Source organism: Scardinius erythrophthalmus (assembly GCF_964197995.2).
Source record: "Scardinius erythrophthalmus genome assembly, chromosome: 5".
Lineage (NCBI taxonomy): Eukaryota > Metazoa > Chordata > Actinopteri > Cypriniformes > Leuciscidae > Scardinius > Scardinius erythrophthalmus.
Genome location: NC_138225.1, coordinates 6,540,470 through 6,566,839, shown reverse-complemented (window position 1 = coordinate 6,566,839; position 26,370 = coordinate 6,540,470). Strand labels below are relative to the sequence as shown.

Sequence of the window (26,370 nt, the reverse complement as noted above, 5' to 3'; positions counted from 1 at the left end):
TACATACATACCTATTGCTAAATAATAGTCCTTAAAACGGTTTAAAATTAAGTACATATATATATATATGCATGCATGTATGTATGTATGTATGTATGTGTATATATATATGTGTGTGTGTGTGTGTGTGTGTGTGTGTGTGTGTGTGTGTGTGTGTGTGTATGTATACACGCGCGCACACGCACACGCACACGCACACACATGCATATATAGTAATAGGAATTTCATTTGGATAATTTTTTTTTCAGGAAGCAAAATGTGCTTAATTGTCATGTCAGTGTCACAATGCAAAATAACCGTCCTAAAAACTGGTTTAATTTTATGTTAAAAAAAACAACAACAACTGTATTTTATGTATTTGTTTGTTATTCAAACTGATGGCCTAGTCAAAATGATTTTCTGGTGTAATTGACAACATGCCAACGATGCGATACATGAAGTGTAAACCAAAAAAAAATTCCTTTAAGCTCAAAGCCCTGCTTTAGAAAGAGTTGAAGTATTAGCTTGACGTGTTGTCGTTTCCCTTCGCGTCCCAGTGTGTGACCTTGAACGTGCTTCTGGTTTATCACGTCAGCTCTAAACAAACCAAACCTGCACTGAACCGTTCGACACGTCGCAACACTGGCACAGAGCTGTTCAAATGTTCCACCAATCTCACAGTAGTCTCGTAGTAAGCCACAGTTTTTGCATTTGTCTTTTTATTGATGTTCTTGACGTGTTCCTGATGTTCAAAGCACTGATCCATCTTTCCTGTTCTCCCAAAATGATGTTTAGATTGCATGCTGAATTGACACAAATTCAGTTGCTTATTTATTAACTGCAAGACCTTTTGTTAATACGCGTGTCCCGTCACGTCGTGTCTCAGCGCTGCTGCTGCTGCCTTCAACTGACTGCGATTTGATTGGCTGAAGAGAGAGTGCCGTGGCTTTTGCCTGTGCTGTGGATCTGTACGATAGTGGCGTGAGACAGAAAAGTACTGAAAAAATATATATATTTATATTTTTCCTAAAAGATGACATTGCAAGATACATTGTAATTTAAATGAGTTGTTTTGTTTTGCCTGAATTGTGGTTTCCCTTGTAAAGTGTGTACAGTGTGTTTTGGGGCACTTTGAGCTCTGGAAAAATCTTAGTCTTATCAAAGGGATGTATAATTAAAGAGAGAAACTCATGGAGTGCATCTGTGTCGTTTGAGCGTGTGCTGCTGAGTATGTTCGAGGCGTTTTACCTCTTCTGTAATAGATCAGTACTAGATAGTCTCAATTTCAGAAGACTTACTGTCTGTAGAATCATGTATTTCATAAGGAAAGCCAAGATTGTTGGCAGAATGAACTGTATAGTCAAATGCACATTGCCCTGAAGCGGTAACATTTTACCAGAAATAATTTGGTAACATTAGTTAATGCATCATGAACTAACAATGAACAATACTTAAACAGCATTATTATATGCATTAAACAGCATTTATTAATCTTGGTCAATGTTAACTTTACACACACTACTGTTCAAAAGTTTGGGTTCAGTGAGTTTAAAAAAAGAGAGAAGATATTAAAAATTTTATTCAGCAAGGACAAATTAAATGAATCAAAAGTGACAGTAAAGACATTTATAACATTACAAAAGATTTCTTTCTAAGAATAAACTTTCTATTCATCAAAGAATCCTGAACAAAATAACACAGTTTTTCTACAAATATATGAAGCAGCACAACTGTTTTCAGCATTGATAATAAGAAATGATTCTTGAGCAGAAAATCAGCGTATTATAATGATTTCTGAAGGATCATGTGACACTGGAGTAATGATGCTGAAAATTCAGCTTTACAACACAGGAATAAATTACATTTTAACATGTATTCAAGTAGAAAACAGTTATTTGAAATAGTTATAATATTTCACAATATTTCTGTTTTTACTCTATTTGTGGTAAAAAAAAATGCATCCTTGGTGAGTAGAAGAGACTTCCTTTAAAAATGTTGAACAATAACAAAATGCATTAAATCCCCGGTTTCACAGACCAGGTTTAAGTCTAGTCCAGACTAAAATGCATGTCTGAGCTGTTTTAACTGAAAGCAGCTTGCATTGACAACATCAAATATATCAGTGTCAATGTTTCGTCTCAAGATGCACAGCAGTAATGTTGTTTTCTAAGACACGTTTATAAAAGCTACTTGAATGTCCTAATTGAACTAGGCCTAATCCTGGCTTAATCTAAGCCCTGTCTGTGAAACCAGGCCAAATAATTGTAAGTGTGGTGTTACCGTAACACCCAGTCCCTCAAGACAAGAGAGAACATTTTGTACTTTCTGACCAGAAAGGTCTACTAAAACACAGATAAAGTACCTGAAAGACATTGCAAAATCTCAAGTGACATATATTGCAAAATCGCATTTCACAACACTTCTTGTTAGGCCGTTTTGCAGAAGGAAGAGGGGCCCTGGTGCCATGATCTTACTGGACATCTTTGTGATAAGATCTACAGTGCTGGCTTGTTTACTTTGGTGTGTATAAAATATCACATAACTGAGTTTTCATTTACTTGTGTGGCTGCAGAAGTGACATAGTCACTTGAAAAGCCTGAGATCTCAGACTCTTGTCTTGTGGCTTCTGTCTTAGGGGTCTCCAGCAGCTCTGAAGGCACTTCTTGCTGCACAGAGGACATGTATGTGAAGTTTGTGAGAACTGTGGTGGAATGGTATGATGGTGTCAGGAACGAGGGCAGCGTGACTTTAGGGCCAGTGAATGAACAACTCGGGTCCTCTGCGCTCGCTAACCATGTTTTCTCTGCCACGGTGGGCGGCAGAATTTCGACGTCACACCATTTGCAGTCCTCGATCCTCAGAGAATGGATTTTTTCACTCGCCTTTTAAAAGAACAGAAAACTGTCAAAAATGTAAAAGGAAAAAAATACTGGGTAAAAAGTTTGGGTAAAACTTTAAAAGAAGGTTTCATTACTTAAAAGTGATAGTTCACCCAAAGATGAAAATTCTGTCATTACACCCTCATGTCGTTCCAAACCCGTAAGATTTGCATTCATCTTCGGAGCACAAATGAAGATCTTTTTGATGAAATCTGAGAGATTTCTGTCCCTCGTTTGACAGCTACGCAACTACAACTTTGAAAACTTCAAAAAGTTTGTAAAGAAATCGTAAAACTATTATCTTCCATCAATCCATATGAATTGAGCAGTTTAGTCCAAATTTTCTGAAGTGACTTAATCGTTTTATATGATGAACAGATTGAATTTAGGCTTTTATGTTGAGGGTGCAACATGAGGGTGAGCAAATGATAATTTTTTGGGTGTACTGTCCCTTTAAACCACATTGGTTAACATGAACTAACAGTGAACATCAGCCTACATCTAAAGCATTTATTAGTATTAAAGTTAATTTGGTAATTACGTTTTTTAAATTAAAAGTTTTATTTGTTAAGTAAGGGTTAATGCCCGACGAAGTCCGAAGTCCATTAATACCTGACAATGGACACCTCGAAGGGCATTAACCCGCTTATACCATGGTCACTTGCCAAATTGCATTTATTTATTAATTTCGAACGGTAAACTGTCAGTTTCACCAGAACTCCTTTACTAGGTGTCCTCTATCACTTTTTAATGGACACCGTTGTCCATTAATACCTGACAATGGACACCACTTAATGCACTGTGAACAAACATGAACAATTGTACATTGTAAAAAATAAAGGTTCTAAAAGGGGTTTTGCAGTGATGCCATAGAAGAATCATTTTTGGTTGCTGAAAGAAGAACCATTTTTTTCTCAAAGTACGTTAACGCGACAACGATGTACAAAAAGCGGAAACGTATTTCCTTTGCTTTTTTTGCGTACAGGCGACGACAACCGTTCACACGGATTTGTGAAAACGACTAAAAACCGTGTTCTGCTGCCAGGTCAGTAGTTGGCGATGTAATTTTGTAAAAAAAATACTACGTGAACACGTAATACACATGCTATTACCGTTAAAAAAATAAATAATAATTGTTAGTTTACACGGAGACAATAAAGATATCAGTTTTCAAAAATGTGCAATTAGGGGGAATTTATTTTACATGACACTGTTTTCAACCAAAAAACAGTTTTGGCCGTTCATTTACACGACAATGTTTTGAGGGCCTGTAAAAGCAAACTTTTGTTTGTTTTGTTTTTAGTAGCCTACATCATTGTCGTGTTACAAACGTACCCTGAGAAACACGTTATCTTGTGTTTTCAGGACCCTAAAGACAATGTCGTGTAAATGCATAAAACGCATACAAAGTTTTCTGTTTTAAGTTAACAGTGTTTAAAAAGAACCTTATAACGAGTTTTTGGGACTTTATAAAAAACCTTATGTGCAATGGAAAGATTGAATGTTAAAGGTTCTTCATGGAATCATCAATGCCAATAAAGCAAAGCATAAACTAACACGTTCACTAAGTTCATGTTAGACAAATTATACATCATTGTGAAGTCTTACCAAAACCAGATAAGTAAATGATAGATATTTATAGATAATTTTTTTGTATTGAACGACATGTAGGTTTTATTTATAATTGATTTTTCTCTTAATTGGTCCACTCTCTTGGATGCAATTGGATGATTTTCACACTTTACTGAGTAAAAAGGCTCAACTAGAACATCACTGTGATCTATTTTGATCTGTTCTGTAAACTGCTCACAAAAACAGCTCATCTAGCCTAAGATGGTTTGCTTGGTGATTTTCACACTTCTTCAAGCCTGTTATCTGCTGGTTTAGCTCACATGCTGAAAATTGCCCCAAACCTGTCTGAAACCAGCCAAAAAGAGACAAGCATGGCCAGACTGGGATTCCAGAAAAGACCATCAAATCAACTTAGGCGGGTTTATGCTGTCAAAATAAATGGAGGCACTGCAGTTACATTATTGTACAGCATCAATGTAATGAATTACTTCATAAAGATCTTCATCCAGGTCCAGTGCTTTTATGTGCAGGAAGCCGAAGGTTTCTTTCGGAAATCCTCTTAGCCTGGAAACGGTTGGTAAGAAATCATCAGCACGTCACAGATATGAACTGCATATTAGCTCACAGCTAATATTATAATGGACTTACGTGCTTCTGTTCGACCACAGACAAATGCAACAACAGACCAAAAACAGAAGAGGAATCAAAATCTTGGCCATCAGCAGGTAATCTGTGGAGAGAATTATTATCTCTTATTACTGTTCAACATTATGAAATTATGGAAGCTTGTTTCCGCCACAGAATAAAACATTTTAAAAGATAATTTCGAGTTTACATTTGCTGACTTTATATCTCGCAATTCTGACTTTATAACACGCAATTGCGACTTTATTTCACGCAATTCTGACTTTATATCTCGCAATTCTGACTTTATAACACGCAATTGCGACTTTATTTCACGCAATTCTGACTTAATATCTCGCAATTCTGAGAAATAAAGTCAGAATTGCGAGATATAAAGTCAGAATTGCGTGAAATAAAGTCAGAATTGCGAGATATAAAGTCAGAATTGGGTTTTATAAAGTCAGAATTCTGACTTTTTTTCTTGCAATTGCGACTTTATATCACGCAATTCTGACTTTATAACACGCAATTGCGAGTTTATATCTCGCAATTTTGACATCTTTTCTCAGAATTTTGAGCTATAAAGTCCAATTCTAAGGGGAAAAAAAAGACGGATTTTTTTTTTTTTTTTTTTTTTACCACAGAAAAGTTTATATCTCACAATTCTGACTTTATAATACGCAATGGACTAGGTGCACGTGGCCGCCATTTTGTATTTCGGATCAGCGAGTATGCGCTTAGACACTTCCGGTTTCGCATTACGTCCAGTGTAGTGAGCCGGAGAAAGCCGAAATTGATCTTTTATAGTTGTTTATAGAATCAATTATCACTTAAAATACTACTAAGATCCATATTACTATCACACGAGCCAATGGCAATTAAATACACGGATGCATAGTCAGATTAATGAATGAAATAACTGTTCACGAACAGAAGATTGTATTTGACTCATATGCATACGCAATGACAGTTATGCCTACTGTAAATATAGAGTTACAACTACGATTAGAGTTGTTTGCATAAAATGCACCGTGAACATTCACACGTTTGTCCTGTGATAGGCTACAATCACTGTCTATGGCTACAATTCGCTCCGTGCACGGCGACCGTTCGAACTTGAGTGTGTGGGCCAGTACTTCCAGTGAAAACTAACGGTGATCTGACAGCGAGAGCGAGAGACAACAGCGACCGAGTTCCATTACCACAGAGATATTTTTTTCACAATGAGTATTCAAGAAATGACTTGCCGTTCAGACAGTGACAGCACTTCATCGTTGTGTGCCGTTTTGTACCATTTCGTCACGTTACAACAGAGAAGTCAGCTTTCATGCATTCCCCGTTGACGCTGCGGTAAGTGGATACAGAAGATCAGGAGGGATAACTTCAACCCGACCAAATTTTTAAATGCATATAATTTTCAGTGTATTTCACCTGTGCGTTTATATGCTTTCTATTAGGCGCATTTATTTTGTGCAAGTGAGATGAGTAAAGATCTATTTCATAAATAATAATAATATGTCTGGTGTTTATAAGCAACACATACAGTGTAAAAAACTTACCTATATTAAATTGTTTATGGTAGGCTACCTACAGTAAAAAAAATGTAAATGTAAAATATGTGATGATAATATTGATGAGCTAAAATAAGTAAAAATGCATGCAGAATTGAGAAAATAGTATTTATGGATATAAATTGTAGCCTGTCACAGGGCAAACGTGTGAATGTTCATGGTGCATTTTATGCAAACAACTCTAATCGTAGTTGTAACTCTATATTTACAGTAGGCATAACTGTCATTGCGTATGAGTCAAATACAATCTTCTGTTCTGAACAGTTATTTCATTCATTAATCTGACTATGCATCCGTTAATTTAATTGCTATTGGCTCGTGTGATAGTAATATGGATCTTAGTAGTATTTTAAGTGATAATTGATTCTATAAACAACTTTAAAAGATAATTTTCGGCTTTCTCCGGCTCCCTGCACCGGGCGTAATGCGAAAGCGGAAGTGTCTAAGCGCACACTCGCTGATCCGAAATACAAAATGGCGGCCACGTGCACCTAGTCAATTACGACTTTATATCATGCAATTCTGACTTTATATCTCGCAATTGCGACTTTATTTCTCACAATTCTGACTTCATATTTCGCAATTGTGAGAGAAAAAAAAGTCAGAATTGTGAGATAAAAAGTCGCAATTATTATTATTTATTTATTATTCAGTGGCGGAAACAATTAAGCTTCCATACAAATGGCCTGTCCACAAAAAATATAGTTAAAATTAATTATGAATATGCAAACAAAATTTTGTATAGAAATTATCTGTTTCTATGGAGTTATTTACACTTGGGACAAACATTTTTAATTTTGTAACTTTGCTTTTGTAGAACATTTTTCAAATTTTAAAACAATCAGATTAGGTGTTTAGTTGTATTATTAGGTATATATCAATGTCCTGTGCTTTTCTATTTTCTCTATTACAAGCAGAAGGCAGATTTTGTTTTGAAAAGATTTTACAAACGATTTCTATTTCAAATGCTGTTCTTTTGAACTTTCTATTCATCAAAGAATACTGAAAACTGTTTTCACAACTGTTTTCAACATTGATAATAAGACATGTTTCTTGAGCAGCAAATCAGCATATTATAATGATTTCTGAAGGATCATGTGACACTGGAGTAATGGAGCTGAAGATTCAACTATGATCACTTCACAGGAGCAAGCAGCAAGATATATTAATATCATCTTTTATGTACCACAGAAGAAAGTACAGTAAGTCACACAGGTTTGGAATGAACTCCCCCTTTTAGATAGATGTAGAACAGTATGGAAAACGCTGTTACATTATAAAACAGGACTGGCTGATTTCTGTTAGTGTGAATGTGGTGGTTTGGCTCACAGTTCTTTCTGGTTCTGAAGGTGCCGGTGGTCTCGGGTCCACAGCCTGCAGATGTACATGCTGCCAGGTGAAATGTGTACAGCTGGTCCTCCTCAAGACCACTGACCGTGAAAGACTTGCTGTGAGGATCGTCCACCACCTGTCTGAAGGAAACTGCCAGAACAAACAGGTGCGAGGGGAGTGTAGGGAACGGGTTAGGAATACAGTATAACGTGAGATTAAAATATGTCAGAAATATGGCTTTTGTTCTATCAGGCTTTTGAGGGAAGTTTATTTGTTCATGTCTCAATCATCATTGTATCACATTGCACTATATGTTTAATAAAAATTGCAGAGTTTTTAAATCTTACTAAAACATATTATTGGGAGATAATTGAGTCATTGATATTTATAAGTATTTTGCTTTATTTGCTATATAGATGCCATTGATTTACATTATAAGCTATCAGGATGTAATCTTACCTTATTAATCTTATTAATCAGGATCTTAATCTTACCTCCATATAAATACAGTATCAGCAAATGTATAAAATATATATATATATATATATTTTTTTCTCCTCGAGTCTGAGCTTCATATTCAAACTATATCATACTATGTGAACCGTAAAAGCCTGAAGTATCAAATATGATACAAAACAAAAAACACATACAAACTGTTCTTTTTAGATTTTGTCTAAAGGTTCAATAAACAAACAAAAAAAAATTAGATTTGTCTTGACTATTATTTCATGTGTCAGGATGAAGCAGCTCATGTTTTAATGCTCGTTTAAGGGCAACACAACACTTACTGAGATCGGAGTCGGCCTCTGAATCTTCTTGTGCCGTAATCACATATCCGGTGATGAATCCAGTGTGACTCGGATCCTCCTCATTGAAACTCCATTTCAGGTTTACCGATGACCAGGTTATGTTTGGGTTAGTGTCCAGTGTAGGGTACTCCACGGGCTCTTCAGAACACACACAAAAAATACTGTTTATATGTTATATTGCGCAATGCAGATGTGAAAATCCATTTTTTCAAGTGCAACATATAGCAGCACCTACAGTACAGTATAAGCACCTGTGTTTTGCTCTACTTTAATGACCTACAGATGTGTATCAGGTAAAGTGTGTGTGCAATCTTACTCTGTTCTTCAAAGTATCCGATCTGTTTCTCACGAGGTCGGTGTCCCTCAGCGCTACAGCTGTAGATTGTAAATGTGTATTGAACTCCTGCTTTAAAATCTAAAAAAGAGATTTTTTAAGCACAATAATAAAAAAAACTAGTTTTTCTAGATAACCATTCAAATAAACAACTAAAAATCGAAATATTTCTTATTTTTATTCACCCCCTCAACTACTGTTGGTAACACTGTATTTTACAGTGTCCTTGTTACATGTACTTAGCGTAGTAATAAAAGGTAAATTATGCATAATTACATGCAAGTAACCCTCAACCAAACCCTAAGCCTATGTTGTTAACTAATATTACTCAGTACTTAAATATATAATTACACTGTAACAATGACACCTTAAAATAAAGTGTAACCCAACTGTTTTTCTTTCTTCTTTATTTGAAGAACCATGGTCTAATTTTAAAAGTGTGATTTCTAAAACTTAGTCATGTAAATGTTAAAACTCCATGGGCAGTTTTTATATCTACACAGTAAAAAAATATAGTAGCAACATTTTGGTTTTACAGTTTGAACTTAAATGTACAATACCCCCCCCCCCCCCGATTATAGTAAAATTTACTGTTTTAATGTTCATTTACCTACCTACTAAAGTGCTAAAATATCTTTTGCACCTTTATAATATACTGACAACCACCACAAAACACAAATGCTAATGAGAAAACCATGTGATGAATCAAAGCTCATTCATTATAATTATGTGCAAATTATAAGATGACTTGTTCTTGTTCATTTTGATTTATTTAACATTTTTACAGTCTTTTACCATTAAAATCATGGTCATTTTTTACACTGTGGTTATGCCAAGCTCTAAAATATTTTTCAGCTAGAAATTGTGAGTATATCTTTTTTAAATGCACCAAAAAAAGCATAAAACTAGGTTGCCTATATTTTATAAGAGCTTTTATATATACAGTAATGTCACATATCTAGAAACACATTAACTACTATTTTATTTTGTTGTTACTTGAATTGTAAGAATATGCACCGCATACAAACAGCTTTATACCTGTGTCCAGCTTTAAGGAGGTCTGATTAACTGGGACTTTTCTCCACTGTAAGTTGCAGGGGGACGCAAAACCCAGCATGCACCACTCTACAATGTAATCACATGTGGCGACAGAGTCCCTCATCCAGGTGAGCTGAAATTCCTTTGCATTACCTATAATCCTCTTCTCCTTCAGCATGTCTACAGCAGTACCAACAGTCAGTTATCTCACGTTATACAGAAGCCCTTTGCACACTGAGCATTAAGCTTGTCACCTGTGTTTGCTGAAGGAATAGTGATGTGGGATGGTATAGATAAGCCAGATTGAATGATGGCCCTCACGGTGATGTTACACATGTGAAGATCTAAGGGTGCTTCCGTTTGTTTCTGCGTGACATTCATGCACACGCTCCTCTGTGGATTTCTGTTGCTCACACACACCTCATAGGCTTCAATAATATGCGACGAGTTGCTGCTGACCTGAGGGACAGATTGCTTGTACGAATATTTGTGTTGTTACAGAAAAAAAAAAATTATATATGTTTTTTAATACATTTAAAAATATTTAAAAAAGGGCAAAAAATATATATTGCCAATATAGCTGCAATGCAATTCAGCCAATAACATTAACTTTACCAAACATGATATAAAGTACCATGCATGGTGGAAATTCTTAAGAAGTATGAACAAGTTTGAATAATATTGAATATGTAAACTTACACTTTTCCACACAAGTGTGACAGTGCGTTTGGGATCGTCCCTGATTCGTCTCCACAGATCTATGGTCACAAGAGGCTCTGAAAAACAAAATAACGTCAAACTATATATAATTATGTGCCAAATTTTTCAATATTACATGTTTGAAAAATGTGTAACCTTTGGTGTGAGCAATAGAAATAATCATGTTTAGATCAAAGTTTTTCAAACTTCCTGACAACAAACCCCCGAATATGATGATTCCCTTGCAAAGGACACCCTTTCTATATCTATATATACGTATAAAGAAACATAAAGAAGGTATATTTTAAATATTCTTTTAATGGAATTTTTTTAACTAAGCACTATGAATGAAGGCCAGTATCACTGATACTGATGTCTCTATTAAATATTTTTTTCCCTCAATTTCTGCAGATGAAATGAGTTATTATAACCATTCAACATAACAGTATAATTGAAAGCCATCATTTTTAACATTTAATAAGCTTCAAAAATATAGCAACTACTTCACATGAAGCCATTATTATAGATGTCACATTTAGCTGTGCCTTTAATGTTGTCTATATAGTAATATAGTGAAATCTCGGTCAAAAAAAAAAGAAAAAAGATTTATTTATTTATTTATTTATTAGTGCTGTCAAATCGATTAATCACATCTAAAATAAGTTTTTAAATATGTATATATGTGTATGTATGTTTGTCTGTACATTTCCATGGACCCTAGTATGAAAACCCCTTAGTTCTCTTATCAGGGTTCCCACGGGTCTTTGAAATACTTGAAAGGTTGTGAATCTGAAAAAAAATGTCAAGCCCCTGGAAAGTTTTTGAAAATAAACATAATAGATACAGGTCCTTGAAAGTGCTTGAATTCATTTTGTGCAAGAAGTTTTCTAAAAAAAAAAATCCATATTATTCCCTCCGGGCCGCTAATGTGTTATTTCGTCAACACTTTGTGGCCTATGCATACTAGCTTGCTTGATTTACGCTAGTTACGCGCATTTACGCTTTGCGTTAAGTGTTTCCCACGTGAGGTACTTTGTGTTGTACGTTGCCATGACGTTCACATGCACAAAACTGTAACAATGTATTAAAAAGGTAACACGATGTAACCTTGCTCTCACTTGAAACGTGTCCCCCACATTAAGTCCTTGAATTTGAGGGCATTGGACCTGGAAAGTCCTTGAAAGGTCCTTGAATTTGAAGTTGACCAAGGTGTGGGAACCCTGTCTTATCTATTATCAGTGATGATTCTCCATGACTTTACCTGTGTTGAATCGCCTTTGTTCTGTCCATTGCCCCCAGTTGTTCCCCTGAACGGCACAGCGTCCCCTAGTGTAGTACTGCGTGCTGGGCTTCAGGTTCTGGAGTCTGAATGTGTAATTCTGCACTGAGTCAGATCCATTCTTATCTAACTCCTGTAAGAGAACAAAACAGGACGTGCCTCAACATTTGAGTTAAGATCATTGACTTTATCTGATGTGGCGAGTCTGTTTTCACGAAAGGTTAATAGATCTTTTGAAACTCCCTCTTGACGTATTTCAGATGCCACAACATTATTTGGAAACATAAAGACACAAAAACATGTTGTGAAACAAGATAAGAAAAAAACACCTTAAAGCGATAGCTTGATTCATATGGATTTCTTTTACAATCTCTTTATGAACGTCTTGAAGTGAAGTTTTGGGTGAATAGACTTTAAAAAAAATCTTCATTTGTGTTCTGAAGATGAACAAAAGTCTTATGGGTTTTATGGGACATGATGGCGAGTAATTGATGACAATTTATATTTTTAGGAGAACTATCCCTTTAATGTGATGCATTACCTCTATTGGCACTCTTGGTTCAGTTTCAATCTGGCAACTCAAAAGAAGTCCCTTGAAACTCCCATTCAGCTGTAAGACCACCACTGAGTCCAACACACCTGCAGCCACGTCAAGACGCACAGGGACTGGAAAAACTAATGCGAGATTGAAAGGTTAAGAAATTAACGAGGTGATCCCAAAATCTTGACATTATTCCTTCAAAAAGCACTGTGAAATTCACTTATTATAAGGCCAATGCCTCTGCAACCTGAGGTAAAGCATCTTGATCTTGGGTACAATTGTGATGGTTCATATGAGGTTTCATTTTACAACCTTTTTTTTTTATCTGACCCAGATCTCTAAGTATGAGCCCTCAAAACTGCTAACTCTGCTGTATGAATTTTAGTCTTCACTTTCATATTCATATTCACCTCTGTCTTTGATATTGAATATGTCGGTCTCGCTCTCTCGCCCCAAACTGTTCGTCACAAGTAAGGTGATGTTGTAGTGGATCTGCTGTGGAACGACTTTAAAACTGCAGGCTGCAGATTTTGATTCAGGATCCCAGCGGACAGCCCTGGAGTCACTGAACAGGAATAAAAGTGAGTTTTATTCAACTCGTAATGTGTCAAAACTAAAATGAGTGTGAATTTGGCCCTGCTGAACACAGTTAAAGGGATCGTTCACCCAGAAAAGACAATTCTTTCATCATTTCCTCACGCTTACGTCATTTCAAACCTGTATGACTTTCTTATGAACACCGAAAAATCTGTCCTTATAATGAAAGTTAGGGTTGTCTGAACCCTAAACGTTGGCAATACCAGTTTGTAACGACATGAGGGTGAGAAAATTTCCATTTGTGGGTGGACTGTCCCTTTAAGAGCATAAATGAATGTCTTGTGGTGTTGTGTTGAACCACTACATCTTTTTGATCTTTTTGATCTTTTCTCCCTTTTGCATATTCCTTTTTTAAAGCCTTATTAGGCAGGTGATTTTGCAGATAACCTTACAAGTACGGAGATAGTACACTGTGTTCTTTAGTAGTGATCAAATCAAACTGACCTGATTAGTAATGTGTAGATCCTTCTGTGCTCTCCGTATAGATTAGGAGCTCTGCGTATTTTCCACGAGCAGGAGACGTTTCGCATATCTTTGGTCTCGCATCTGAAGTCCTGAGGTTTCTCAGGAGGAACTGAACAAGGTTTAGCAGAAATTAAAATCTCTAATCAGAAATCTCCCATCATGATTAAAAGGAAATGTTTCCGTTTGTAATGGATTACTATTGCATTTTTTTTGCTTCTTAATTTAGTTCAGTTCTACTCAAGTTTATTTGTATAACGCTTTTCACAAAACATTTAGTTTCAAAGCAGCTTTACAAAAAATGCTTGTTTCAATGTTACAGTTGTCTTAGGTCTTAAATATATTTATATTTTATTTAGTGGAAAAATCTTTATTTCAAAAATGTGCTTGTGCTGCCTTTCTTTAAAAAAAAAAGAATTATCACATTTCAAACGTACAAAAGATAACTTAAAATTATTTAAATTCAGTTTATATATATATATATATATACACACATACAGTACTGTGCAAAAGTCTTAGGCATGTTAATACCCCCCCCCCCCCCCCCCCCCAAAAAAAGGTTTTAAGTCAGTTATTTCTTTTGGTGTAGTGTGTCAGTAGGAAATATCAGTTTACATTTCCAAACATTCTTTTTGCCATTAATTGTAATAATCCAGTGAAAATTGTGTATGCACAAGGAGTCTGACAACAGCTGGTATGATCTGATCTCACCATCATCAAGTCCGTCTGTGATTACATGAAGAAACAGAAAAAACTGAGACAGACTAAATCCAGAAGAACTGCGGGAACGTCTCCGAGATGCTTGAAGAAACCTATCAGCAAAGATACTTGTGGCAATTGTGTTAAAATGCTGTAAAGTGAGAATGCTTTCAAAAATAAAATCACAAATTGAATTTATGATTTAACTTCTATTAACTAATTCAAATCAATATATGGTGTAATGACCCTTTGTGTTTTAAAACGGCTTTGGTCCAGGTACACTTGCGCACAGTTTTTCAGGGAGCTTTGCAGGAAGGTTTCTTTCTGGTATTAACATGCCTAAGACTTTTGCACAGTACTGTAAATTTTTAAGGACCCCCTAAAGGGACATGGTGATGGAAAAGATATGAGTTGGGATGAAAAAATATATGCTTTCGATGGTAAAATGTTTGCATTCCCCAGAGAAACTTTTCTGTTCTTTGCAAGTGAATGCCAAGTTTCTGAAGGGAACGCAAAACATTTGTAAGAGGATAAAAAAATGTCCTCCCATCTCATATTTTTTTCCTTCACCATGCCCTATAAATATGTACCTTTTCATTCATTAAAACAATATAACTTAATTAGTGCTAAAAATATTTAATGAAAAAAATGTAACCTGAAATCACATTTCTCTTTTTTTAGTATTAAACAACATCTTGGAACTTCGGGAATCACAAAATGAATTGTGGTTTATTCAATTAATATACTACGGAGACCATAAAGGGACATGATGGTGAAAAAAATTGAAATGGGAGGAAATATAATAAGTCAATGCTTTTGCGTTCCCCCGTCAATGTTTTGCGTTCCCCCGAGAAACTTTGTGTTCACATTGGCGAGAGAATGCAGAAGCACTGACAAATAATTCCTCCATCTCATATTTTTTAGCTTCACCATGTCCCATTAGGGGTTCCGTAACATACTGAGGTGAATTAAGTTATAAATATTAAGACTAAGTAATTAAATAAATAAAAAATAAATATAAATATTAAAATAATTTTAAACTAGCATCTTTGTCATAATTACTGCAGAAATAGTGTAAGAAATATTTTAGCCTGTACTGTATATGGGGCCATTTGACAATGAAGTTGAAGTTGAACTCACAGGTGACATAGTTCAGTGCTGTATCATAATCACTATCCCTACTGTAAAAGTTGACACCGTATCCATTTGTGGCTTTGATGTTTTCCACTCTAATGGCTTTGACCTGTGAGCTTATGTTGATGACTTCGTAAGGGGTGTTGTTGAAGAACATAGAGGGGGGTGTCTCTGTGGGAAAAATGCAGCAGAACATCACCGTTGAACCCTCCCGTAACACCTGTCTATCTGGGAACAGCCGGATTTTATTGTGAGTCAAGTTCATCTCCCCTGTAAGAAAATGAGTAAATAAATATATATGAATAAATATGCTATAATAAATATAGCAACATCCAAACACTCCACAAATTTAAACAATGGTGTTTGCATGTTCAGAAATTGTCACCACAATGCTATGGTCACGTGATTTGTTGTAGCATATTTTCTGTTGATGCTGTAGTAAATGTGATGTATTATTTTGTAAGCGTTCATCTTCGAAACACAAATGAATATCTTTTTGGTGAAATCTGAGAGCTTTCTGTCACTCCATTGACAGCTATGCAACTACCACTTTCAAACCCCAGTTAGGTAGTGAAGACATCACCAGTGGTTTAACGTCAACTTTATGAAGTGATACGAGTGCTTGGTTTGTGCAAAAAAAACATAATTTACCACTTTATTTACAAGATATTAATCTCCAAAGGGTGTTCACACAGCAATGTCTGCTCTTGCGTCAACACATCACTCCTGTGTCATTGTGCTCTCGTGAATGGAGATTTATATTTTACAAATAAAGTGGTAAATTATGGTTGTTGTTTTTTAGCGCAAATAAAGCGCTTCATAAAATTAAGGTTAAACCACTGGAGTCACATGGATTACTTTATTGATGTCTTTACTACCTTTCTGGGGCTTGAAAGTGTCAGTTGTGTAGCTGTCAACGGAGGGACAGAAAGCTCTCAGATTTCATTACAGTTTTTCTCGATTGCTTAAACACTATAACCAGGCTTTTGAACTAAAATTTCAAAACCATAATGCCATTTATCAAAAAGCACACCCATTTCACTCAACTATAAACACTATTCCCTGTTTTGACACATGAGTCAGATTGGTTGAACTGTCACTGCAAAACTCTACACACAAATCCCTTCATTTCTCATTGCCTACACCATGTTGTCATATAGAAAGCACTAGCATTCAAAATTGTTCACTCAATCAGCACAGCTTCAGCTCAGTTAGCACACAATTATCCAGGTGGAAACACTAAGAGTCAAAATTTAACACACATCAATCAGAACTTCAATAGATATATAAAAGGGCCCAAATCAGTTTATTGCGTTTTGGAACAATGGATCCAGAAAGACATGAAGGAAGAGATCGAGGAGTGATAAGAATGAGGAGGAGGAAGGGCAAGGATAAGAAGACAAGCAGTCTCAGATGAAATTCAAGCCACTCTAGTTGCCCATGTGTTAGTCAATGGTGTGATTGAGTCGCCTTGAGAGCCTTCAGGGAGGTGTGGTGACAAACAAAATTCTATCACTGAATAAGAGACAAACATTTCCAATAGTCTTTGAGGTTTATTTTCTTGCAAGAAAAGGCCAGCAGTCGTACAGTCACACAGAGTAACACAGAGTGTGACAGTGAAGAGAGGGCATCCTTTCTCCTTTATAGTCTGGACTCCCAGAATGTTATCTTTTCTAGGCAAATGATGGTATTTCAACCATATGTGGAACATTCTTAGACGTGTCCATCATATTGTATCCTTGAGTGGAGACCCTCCTGTCACGTCCCAACACTCTTTACCATTCCAATACAATTCGAATTCCATATTAGAATATGGTTTGTGTGTGCTCTTTTACTGTCATATGTTGGTCACACACATCTTACTGTAAGTAAATATATAAAAAAAAAATTTTGAGGAGAGAGTAAAAAAAAAAGAAGAGTAAAACAGGAAAAAAAAATATTTTCGTGTGTGTGTGTGTGTTTTCTGTGTATGAATAAAAATGTGCCAATGTATCCACTGGTTGTGTCTTTTGTGTTCATCATGTGAAAAGGTTTGTGAGGGGGGGAACCACAAGCAACATAACATTCCAGTTTTGGAAATGTTGTTTTGAATTTATTGCACCAGTGTCTTAGACTATGTTGTAGTGTGTGTGATTTTGATGGCTTGTGTGTCCTGTCTGAGGGCAAAGTTTGGTTTTTCAGCAAGAGTGAATGGTTTTGAGTGTAGAGCTTCATTTTGACCTGAAAATAGGATGTTTGGGGAATTGGGTGAGACGTTATGGATTTGTGTTTATAGTTTTGAGAATACGAGGCATAGTTTCAAGAAATGTGTTTAAGCAATCGAGAAAAACTGTAAAAGATCTTCATTTGAGTTCCGAAGATGAACGAAAATCTTACAGGTTTGGAACGACATGAGGGTGAGGAATGACAGAATTAAATTTTTTTGAGTGAACTATCCCTTTAACTTCCTCTTTTAACCCATGACTGTCCTGACTTTAAACATGCCTGTCATGTGCCTCTCAACTGTCACTGATGAGTGTGCACTTCTGAGAGCATGTTGGTCAACCAGCCTCACCAGCTAAATGATACCAGTCTAACTTGGCCCAGTAATTTGTGTACAATGATACTTTACAGAGAAAATGCCATAAGAAATTATTTCATAAATGCGAAAGAGCAGCAGAGGAAGATGCTTATATCATTTACTCACCATCAAGATTATGAGGAAACATGAATAAAAAAAAAAGATGATGTGCTCAGATAATTAATTTATAATAAATACTGCAATATTCCATAAAAAAATGTTTTACCCATTGTAATTTCAAATTGACTTTAATGTTAAAGTGCCTTCCAATATATATCACATTTAAATGTATACATAAAAAATAAATAGTGAAAATAAGTGTTTTTTACAAACTCTACGGACTTGAGTGTGAGGAATAAAAATATGGATGGGATAAGATATATATATATATATATATATATATATATATATATATATATATATATATATATATATAGTCATGGACAAAATTGATGGCACCCCTGGTAAATATGATAAAAAATGGCTGTAAAAAATAAATCCGCATTGTTTATCCTTTTGATCTTTCCTTCAAAAAATTCGCAAAAATCTAACCTTTCATTGAAGTAAAATAATTGAAAGTGGGGGGTAAATCACATTATAAAATAAATGTTTTTCTCCAAAACAAGCTGGCCACAATTATTAATATCTCTGAAGTATTTTCCCATTAATATTTACATTTTTAAGCACACCAGGGTGACTAGGAACATGAAACTGTCCAGCTATGACTTCTTGTTGCACATGAGTTTAAATATGAGGAAACACAAAGGCCAAATCCCCAGAATCATCAATCACACTGAGGAAAACCAAAGAATATAGTTCTGATGTGCAGCAAAAGATTGTTGAGCTTCACAAAATAGAAAGTGGCTGTAAGAAAATATCTAAAGAATTGAAAATCCCCATTTTGACCATCAGGGCAATAATTAAGAAGTCATAATCAACTAAAGATGTTACGAATCTGCCAGGAAGAGGACATGTGTCTATATTGTCTTAATGCACGGTGAGGAGGAAAGTTTGAGTGGCCAAAGACTCTCCAAGGATCACAGATGGAGAATTGCAGAGATTAGTTGAGTCTTGGGGGTCAGAAAGCCTAAAAAAAAATTTATCAAACAACCCCTACATCACCACATGTTGTTTGGGAGGGTTTCAAGAAAAATCCTCCTCGCTCCTCCAAAAACAAATTCCAGCAAATTCAGTTGTCAGACACGGCTGGATCTTCAAAAGGGACCAGGTTCTATGGTCAGATGAAACAAAAAAAGGGCTTTTTGGCAGCAAACCCAGCAGATGTGTTTGGTGCACACAGGGATGAAGAGTACCCCATGCCTACAGTTAAATATACTGCTGGATCTTATATGTTGTGGGGCTATTTATTTGCTGGAGGTCCTGGACATCTTGTTCAGATTCATGGTATTATGGATTCCAACAAATACCAACAGAAAAAAAATCAAAACCTGACGGCCTCTGCTATAAATCTTATAATGGGCCGTGGTTGGATCTTCATTTCAGACAACGATCCAAAACAAACATCAAAATCAACACAAAAATGGGTAACTGAGCACAAAATGAAGCTTCTGCAATGACCGTCCCAGTCCCCTAAACTGAACACTATAGAAAATGAGTGGGCTGAACTGAAAAGGAGAAGCACCAACATGAACTTGTGAATCTGAAGGATCTGGAGAGATTCTGTATGGAGGAATGGTCTCTGATCTCTTGTCAAGTGTTCTCCAAACTCATCAGGCATTATAGGAGAAAACTCAGAGCAGTTATCTTGGCAAAAGGAGGTTGCAAAAAGTATTTAATAACAGGGTGCTAACAATTATGGCCAGCGTGTTTTGGAGAAAAACATTTATTTTATAATGTGATTTTCCCCCCACTTTCAATTCTTTTACTTCAATGAAAGGTTAGATTTTTGTGATTTTTTTTAATTAAAGATCAAAAGGATAAACAATGCAGATTTATTTTTTATAGCCATTTTTTTATCATATTTATCAGGGGTGCCATCAATTTTGACCACCACTGTGTATATATATCTATATCAGGTCTGCACTTTTCCCTCCACAGACGCATGTCGGTAAGCTAGGAAATACACTTGTGCTCCTGGGGGCGGTTCAGCGAAAAGAGGAGGCGTGTTCCAGCGCAAACGTTCCCTCGTGCTATTTTGCAGGTTTAGAAAACAATTCCACCACTGACCAGAAAAAAACCCAGTCTAAAGTCAGTGGCGCGTTGCGCATGTTATTCAGATGCTATTTTAAGGGCGCATGCTTGGCCATAATCAATGTAGCGTGTGCACAACGCGCATACACTTTGCTTATCTCATCTACACAGAAGCAGCAGTTTTCATTTTTGCAAACCATACATTATTACAAGGAAAAATATTAACACACGAGGGAAATCATTGTTGTGTCCATGAAGATGTGAAAAAATAGGCATAAATCTAGCTTACACATTTACCCAAATTATTATATGCCTTTTTAACCGAAGCTAATTTGGGTGGGTTTCTCCATCCCCAATGTCACTTCTCTGTCTTTTACGGCCCTGACGAGAACGTCAGTCTCCTCGGCTGTGAACCGCTCCTGGCGTGTGTCTGACAAATCCACCATTATAATAGCAATCCGCCATGGCACAAGCACGCCTGCTTTTAAAGGGAATGTGAGATGTCGCTCTGATTGGTTTATTTCACGTTATGCCCAAACCACACCCATGAGTAATGAAGCTACTTCTGACCAACCCATTTTAGATTTGCGTCGAGACCCGCCCACAAAGTTACTTGCATTTCGTGCTTGATACTTGTGTTTCAGATCGTTAAAATAGGGCCCAAAGAGAAAATCACTTACTGCTCTTGGATAAATAACGTTTGTAGCTTTAATAATAATCAGAATATATTTAATTCATACAGTCAAGCAATGTTTTATTTCTACATTTGATTATTCAGTTTCTGTTGTTAAATAAACCTAATGAAGGCTTTCCTGAAACCCTAAACCCAGTGGTTTACACTGATGTTAAAATAACACTTCTTATGCTACAGTAAAACACTGATGTTCACTTTCAGAAGTTGTAGGGATGTTTTCTTGTCACAAAAAGAATGTGAAACACGTATGTAGTAGGGCTGCACGATTTGGGGAAAATGTAATATTGCGATTATTGAGGTCAATAGTGCGATTGCGATATGCGATTGCAATATAATAAACAAATGGTTTCATGAGTCAACTTGCTTGGTTCTCAAGGAAAATTCACACACAGATTAGTGATAATGCTGAAATGCGTAGCCCTATTTCTCAACTCAAACTAGCAATAACAACAAAATGCACAGAGTTTTCAAATATATATATATATATATATATATATATATATAATATTATATATAAATATAAAATTATATTTTTTACAAAATTAAATAATGACATCTTTGCATTACTGCTAACTTATTGTCTCAATAGTACAATAGTAAAAAATAAATAGAACAATAAATAAGAACATTTGTATGCTCATGAAAATAAGATATTTTGAACATTCTGTCCAGACAAACAGGGACATTTAAGCAGGATGTGTATTGTGATTTTCAAAACATTTGGTAACTAAACAGAATTTTGTTAAGTTTAGTGACAACATGTGACAATGTTTACATGCAGTGACTGGTAGGCTACTGTTTTATTATTGCTTGACACAAATTTTATGATTTCAATTCAAATCTTGTGATTTGATTCCGATCTTGATTCAATATATATTCATTTGCATAAATTTTAGGCACAGTAGATACATGGTAATAATTTCTCAAGAAAACAATATCTCACCTAATGCTGTAAACATACAGCTGGTATTTTTATTAAAGTTTAAAAATAACAACTCAAATGAAATATAATGTGTTTTTTACTAGGCTATAATAACAACGTTACAATATTTTAATGATTTAAGTAAAAAGATAATAAATATTTAATATAGTGCACATTTTTAGCAAAATACTCTATCCAACTAACATGCTGTCAAATGGCTTTGTTCTCCAGCTGTTTTATTGACCTCTTTCTGCGGTTAGAAAAACACTGATTGATTGATATTATAGTATGAGGCATAAACATTTCGGTAAGTTATACTGTATCTTTCAACACAACTATTGTTCATTCGTGTTTATTTACTATTAACTAGAAAAAGAGTAATAAAGGCTGATTTATACTGCACCGGAGCCTCTACGCTGTAGGCTACGCGTTGGTTTTCATTTACTTCTGCGTCCTTATCCGCGTTGACGCACAATTACACATGCAGAGGGAACATGTGAAACCCGAGGGAGGGGTTCAAGCAGACCAATCACAGCGCTTGCGGTTCACGTAGAATTGACGCGTTGTTACATTTTTGTAGAGGTGCACGTCAGGGTGCACCTGCTACACACAGCCTATGAAGTAGCTACGGCGTGAGTTCGAGGCAGAAGTATAAATTGGGCTTAAAAGATGTTCGGTTCACGACCACGATCTGTCACATCACATTTACAAGCGCCAAAACGCAATTGTTTGAATTTCGTAATAAAATTGACAGAATCTGAGAGCTGAGAATTTGTTCCTACCAAAAGTAACCTGCTCTGTCTAGTCTGTCAGTGTCCTCTTTGCTTCACGATTTTTCTCTGCGTGAGAAAATGGATATGTGGCGTGAGAGCGTGTTTGAAAAGTGTCAAAAGCGTCGGATAGACGTGCAGATCTTCATGTCTATATTGGGTCCGTTAGTCCATGACCAATTCTGGACATCTCTTCGACGTGCAAACTAGGTCCACTATTTGGACATCCAACCATGACCCAACATGGATGTCATATTAACGTTCAACATTTGACCTTTGAACTGGGTAATTTTTTTGAACCATTTGGACGTATATGAGAGGTGCAGGAAATTTACATGATTGATATGTAATTTTTTTTATTACAAATATCAACATTGCTGTTATCAACATGATTAATACATATGAATATAGATTATTTATAATTATTTAAGATCATTTTCCAAAAACTCTCAGCTGCAGGTGATAACTGGAGACGCATACAAAGGTGTAATGCATTTCCTGTTGTAACTAGCCGCTGAGCCAAACAAAGCTTAATATAGCTTTTCTGTAGCTCAAACAGTAGAGTGCAATGTAAGTCACTTTGGATAAAAGTGTTTGCCAAATGCATAAATGTAAATGTTAATACATGGTACAGAAAACATGTCCTCCACCGTTTTGAAACATGGGACTACAGTTACAGAAGTATAAAAACAACGTCTAAAATTAGTCTAAATATGATGTTGAAAAGACATCCACAACCGACCACATTTGGACTATAAATAGCCCTTACACAGAGGTCCCACGGACGTCAACATTAGACATGCGGTAGATGTTGAAAAAAGACGTCGCCTGGTGTTACAAAACAACCCCTTTAGTGGACCGAAACTGGATGTCCAAAAATTACTTAGAAAAGACGTCACTCCGACGTCACATTGCAGTGGGGTGAGTCTCACGCTGAATGAGTCAGAGTTGGCAGCCCTGCTCTCTCTGCTCAGTGTCGGTTATCTTATAGCCAAAATATCGCCGTATATAGTCTTGACATCGCGATTGCGAATTTGCGATATGATTAATCGTGCAGCAGTATGTAGGTTATATAATTTTGAATACATTTTAAAGATAATTTACATTTATTTTACACACTTTAAGCATTAGCATGATTATCGTATTGCATATCGAATATCACATTATTTAATGAGTTATCACATTTTTCATCAATATTGTGCATACATATGTATATGTATGTGTGTGTGTGTGTGTATATAGCCTATATATGTGGTACAAAACCAGTCACAAGTAGCACGGGTATTTGCGGCAATAGCCAACAATACATTGGGTCAAAATGATTGATTTTTCTTTTATGCCAGATATCATTAGGATATTGAGTAAAGATCATGTTCCATGAAGATATTTTGTAAATTTCCTACCGTAAATATATAAAATATTTATTTTTGTGAGTGAATGCAGCACAATCGCGAACATAAATGGAGAACTTTAAAGGTGATTTTCTCAATTTTCTCAATTTTTTTTTGCACACACAGATTCCAGAATTTCAAATAGTATCTCGGCCAAATATTGTCCTATCCTAACAAACCATACATCAATGGAAACCATGTGACTGCTTTTGTGGTCCATGGTCACATATATATACACACACATATCTCAGTGTTCTGGTTTAGTCTTAGTGATTTTTAGAATGTGCAATTTTACTGAAAAGTTGTATAGAACATTTTTTGTCTCTCTTTTGTGTTTTTCACAGCAGATCTTATATTTGCAATGTTGTCTTAGACTTTTGGACCCAACTACATTTTTATGGAGTTCTTCTTATGAACTTTTGAAATGAACTTTAAACGCCTACCATAGTTGGTTTTCCATGAACTCCAGGAGCTGGATGGTGAAGCATCAGAGATGAGTCTTATTCTGACAGAGTGATCAGCACAGTTCAGCGGGAGCTCTGAGGTCCAAACCCTCTTGTGAACTGTGTCCAGTGATCCTCTGCTAATATTTATCTGTGAATAGACTGTAAACCATTAGTGCAAAACAAAAATCAGGTATTAATGAAAAGGAATGATGAGTTTCACGCACGTTGCCGACAATATACATGTTTGTTGTGCGTCCAACTTGTATTTCAAACGTTTGGTTTCTGCCTTCTTCTTTCTGATTCATTGTCCACTCCATCTCCAGTCTCCACATGTCCAAAGGCTGAAGTTTAATTATGGTCGGCACAGAGACGGTATCTGTGGTAAAATCATTTAGGTATTGTAAACCTCTAGGAGAAATGCTATTGTACATTACAGAAAAAGAACACTAAAGTGTGACCAATGAAACGTATTCTGATTTATATCTGACCTGAAGAAGAATTCCAGCCTTTAGCATTTTCAAACAGGATGACAATTGAAAGCAACTTTGTCCAATGGAGAATCATTTTGGTGGATGTGAACTCTTTCAGCTTTTTGCTCTGTGGGTCTGTACGAGTGTAGGAGGTGTTATGAACCGTTACATTTCTCCTCCTACTGCTGCCTTCCGTTTGAGGTTAAAGAAATAATGCCTTCAGGCTTAAGATTTATTGCCTGTGATTCATGAACTGAAGTCTAGATGAAGTATATTGGTGTTATTTTTAATTATTTTCTGGTTCAGAAATCACTATGGACAGAAAGGTACACTGATGATAAACCATATATATCAGTGTCATGGTTGTTATGCTAAAAATCATGAAGCTTAATCAAACTATGCATTCTTTATATAAGCACAGAGCTCCATCTACAGGATATAGAAATGCTTCAGATGCTTTTAAAATACATCTTTTGACAGCAATTCTCTGACACCATAAAAATATTTGTATCATAACATAATTATAACCATGAGCAACAAATTCACTCTTAAATAAATACTGTCAACAAATAGAAAAAAAATATAATCTCTGAATGCTTATATCAAGATTTGGATGTTACTATATTTAAGATTTATATTACTAATACTAATGCTTAAGAATGAATAAATAGCTAATAGGCCTATATCAAATATATTTTGTAAATAAATATTAATTATAAATGTGTAATTTATACATATATTTTTGTTCATTTAAAAAAACAAACTTTTTTTTACCTTGTCCCCTATATAAATATATACACACACACACACACACACACACACACACACACACACACACACACACACACATATATATATATATATATATATAGATATACTGTATATGTGTGTGTGTATATGTACGTATAAAGCATATACCTGTTTTTACTTTATCTCATTTATTTTGGTTAGGCCTAAAATAAAATTCTGTATTATAACTACAAGCTGTGGTCATAGTACATGTTCACTATAGTTTTGTTTGTCGTACATTTTGGTGTTGGCTCAGTGGTTCTTCACCCACGTCACGAAGCCGCCCACGCTCCCATGGCCCGTCCCATCACCAATCCCCCTCCGTCCTGTGTCCGGTAGCCTTGAGGAATAAATCCCTCAAAAAGTAAAGAAGAGGATCCAACTGCAGAAACACTGAAAAACGGGCAGAATAGGCGTGGCATGGCGAACAGAACGTCGCATCTGATTGGTATGTAGGGGCTTAATAATAATTATCCAGTTTTTCCTCTTCACTATGTATTTTTAACTTAGTGGCTATTACATTTTCTCTGAATCATGCTTCATTTAAAAATATTATTCGTATCACTGCTGAAGAGACACACCAATAACTTTGTCACATGGTACCTGTTACTTTTCTCAGCGCTGGTCG

At 35.7% G+C, this 26,370-nt stretch overlaps 1 protein-coding gene across 1 annotated transcript; it reads right to left on the bottom strand.

Annotated features, from left to right (window-relative positions):
* Nucleotides 1–1,540: 1,540 nt before the first annotated feature.
* On the bottom strand, nt 1,541–26,067 carry osmr (oncostatin M receptor). The gene is made up of 18 exons (XM_081367221.1): nt 25,981–26,067; nt 24,972–25,088; nt 24,708–24,859; nt 24,481–24,631; nt 15,556–15,819; nt 13,699–13,828; nt 13,068–13,222; nt 12,658–12,791; nt 12,099–12,249; nt 10,838–10,914; nt 10,393–10,597; nt 10,139–10,318; nt 9,083–9,181; nt 8,746–8,904; nt 7,955–8,107; nt 5,079–5,160; nt 4,919–4,994; nt 1,541–2,861 (listed from the first exon to the last, which is right to left on the bottom strand). The coding sequence occupies exons 2-18, from the start codon at nt 25,045–25,047 to the stop codon at nt 2,514–2,516; spliced, it is 2,592 nt and encodes an 863-aa protein (XP_081223347.1). The 5' UTR covers nt 25,048–25,088; nt 25,981–26,067; the 3' UTR covers nt 1,541–2,513.
* Between the last annotated feature and the right edge of the window lie 303 nt (nt 26,068–26,370).

What these genes read in the sequence shown, in the direction of transcription:
- osmr (XM_081367221.1), bottom strand. Translation starts at nt 25,047, where the DNA reads ATGATTCTCCATTGGACAAAGTTGCTTTCAATTGTCATCCTGTTTGAA. An exon ending in ACATGTATATTGTCGGCAAC is followed by an intron (nt 24,632 to 24,707) that starts GTGCGTGAAACT and finishes GTCTATTCACAG; the next exon opens with ATAAATATTAGCAGAGGATC. An exon ending in AGCACTGAACTATGTCACCT is followed by an intron (nt 13,829 to 15,555) that starts GTGAGTTCAACT and finishes AACCTTGTTCAG; the next exon opens with TTCCTCCTGAGAAACCTCAG.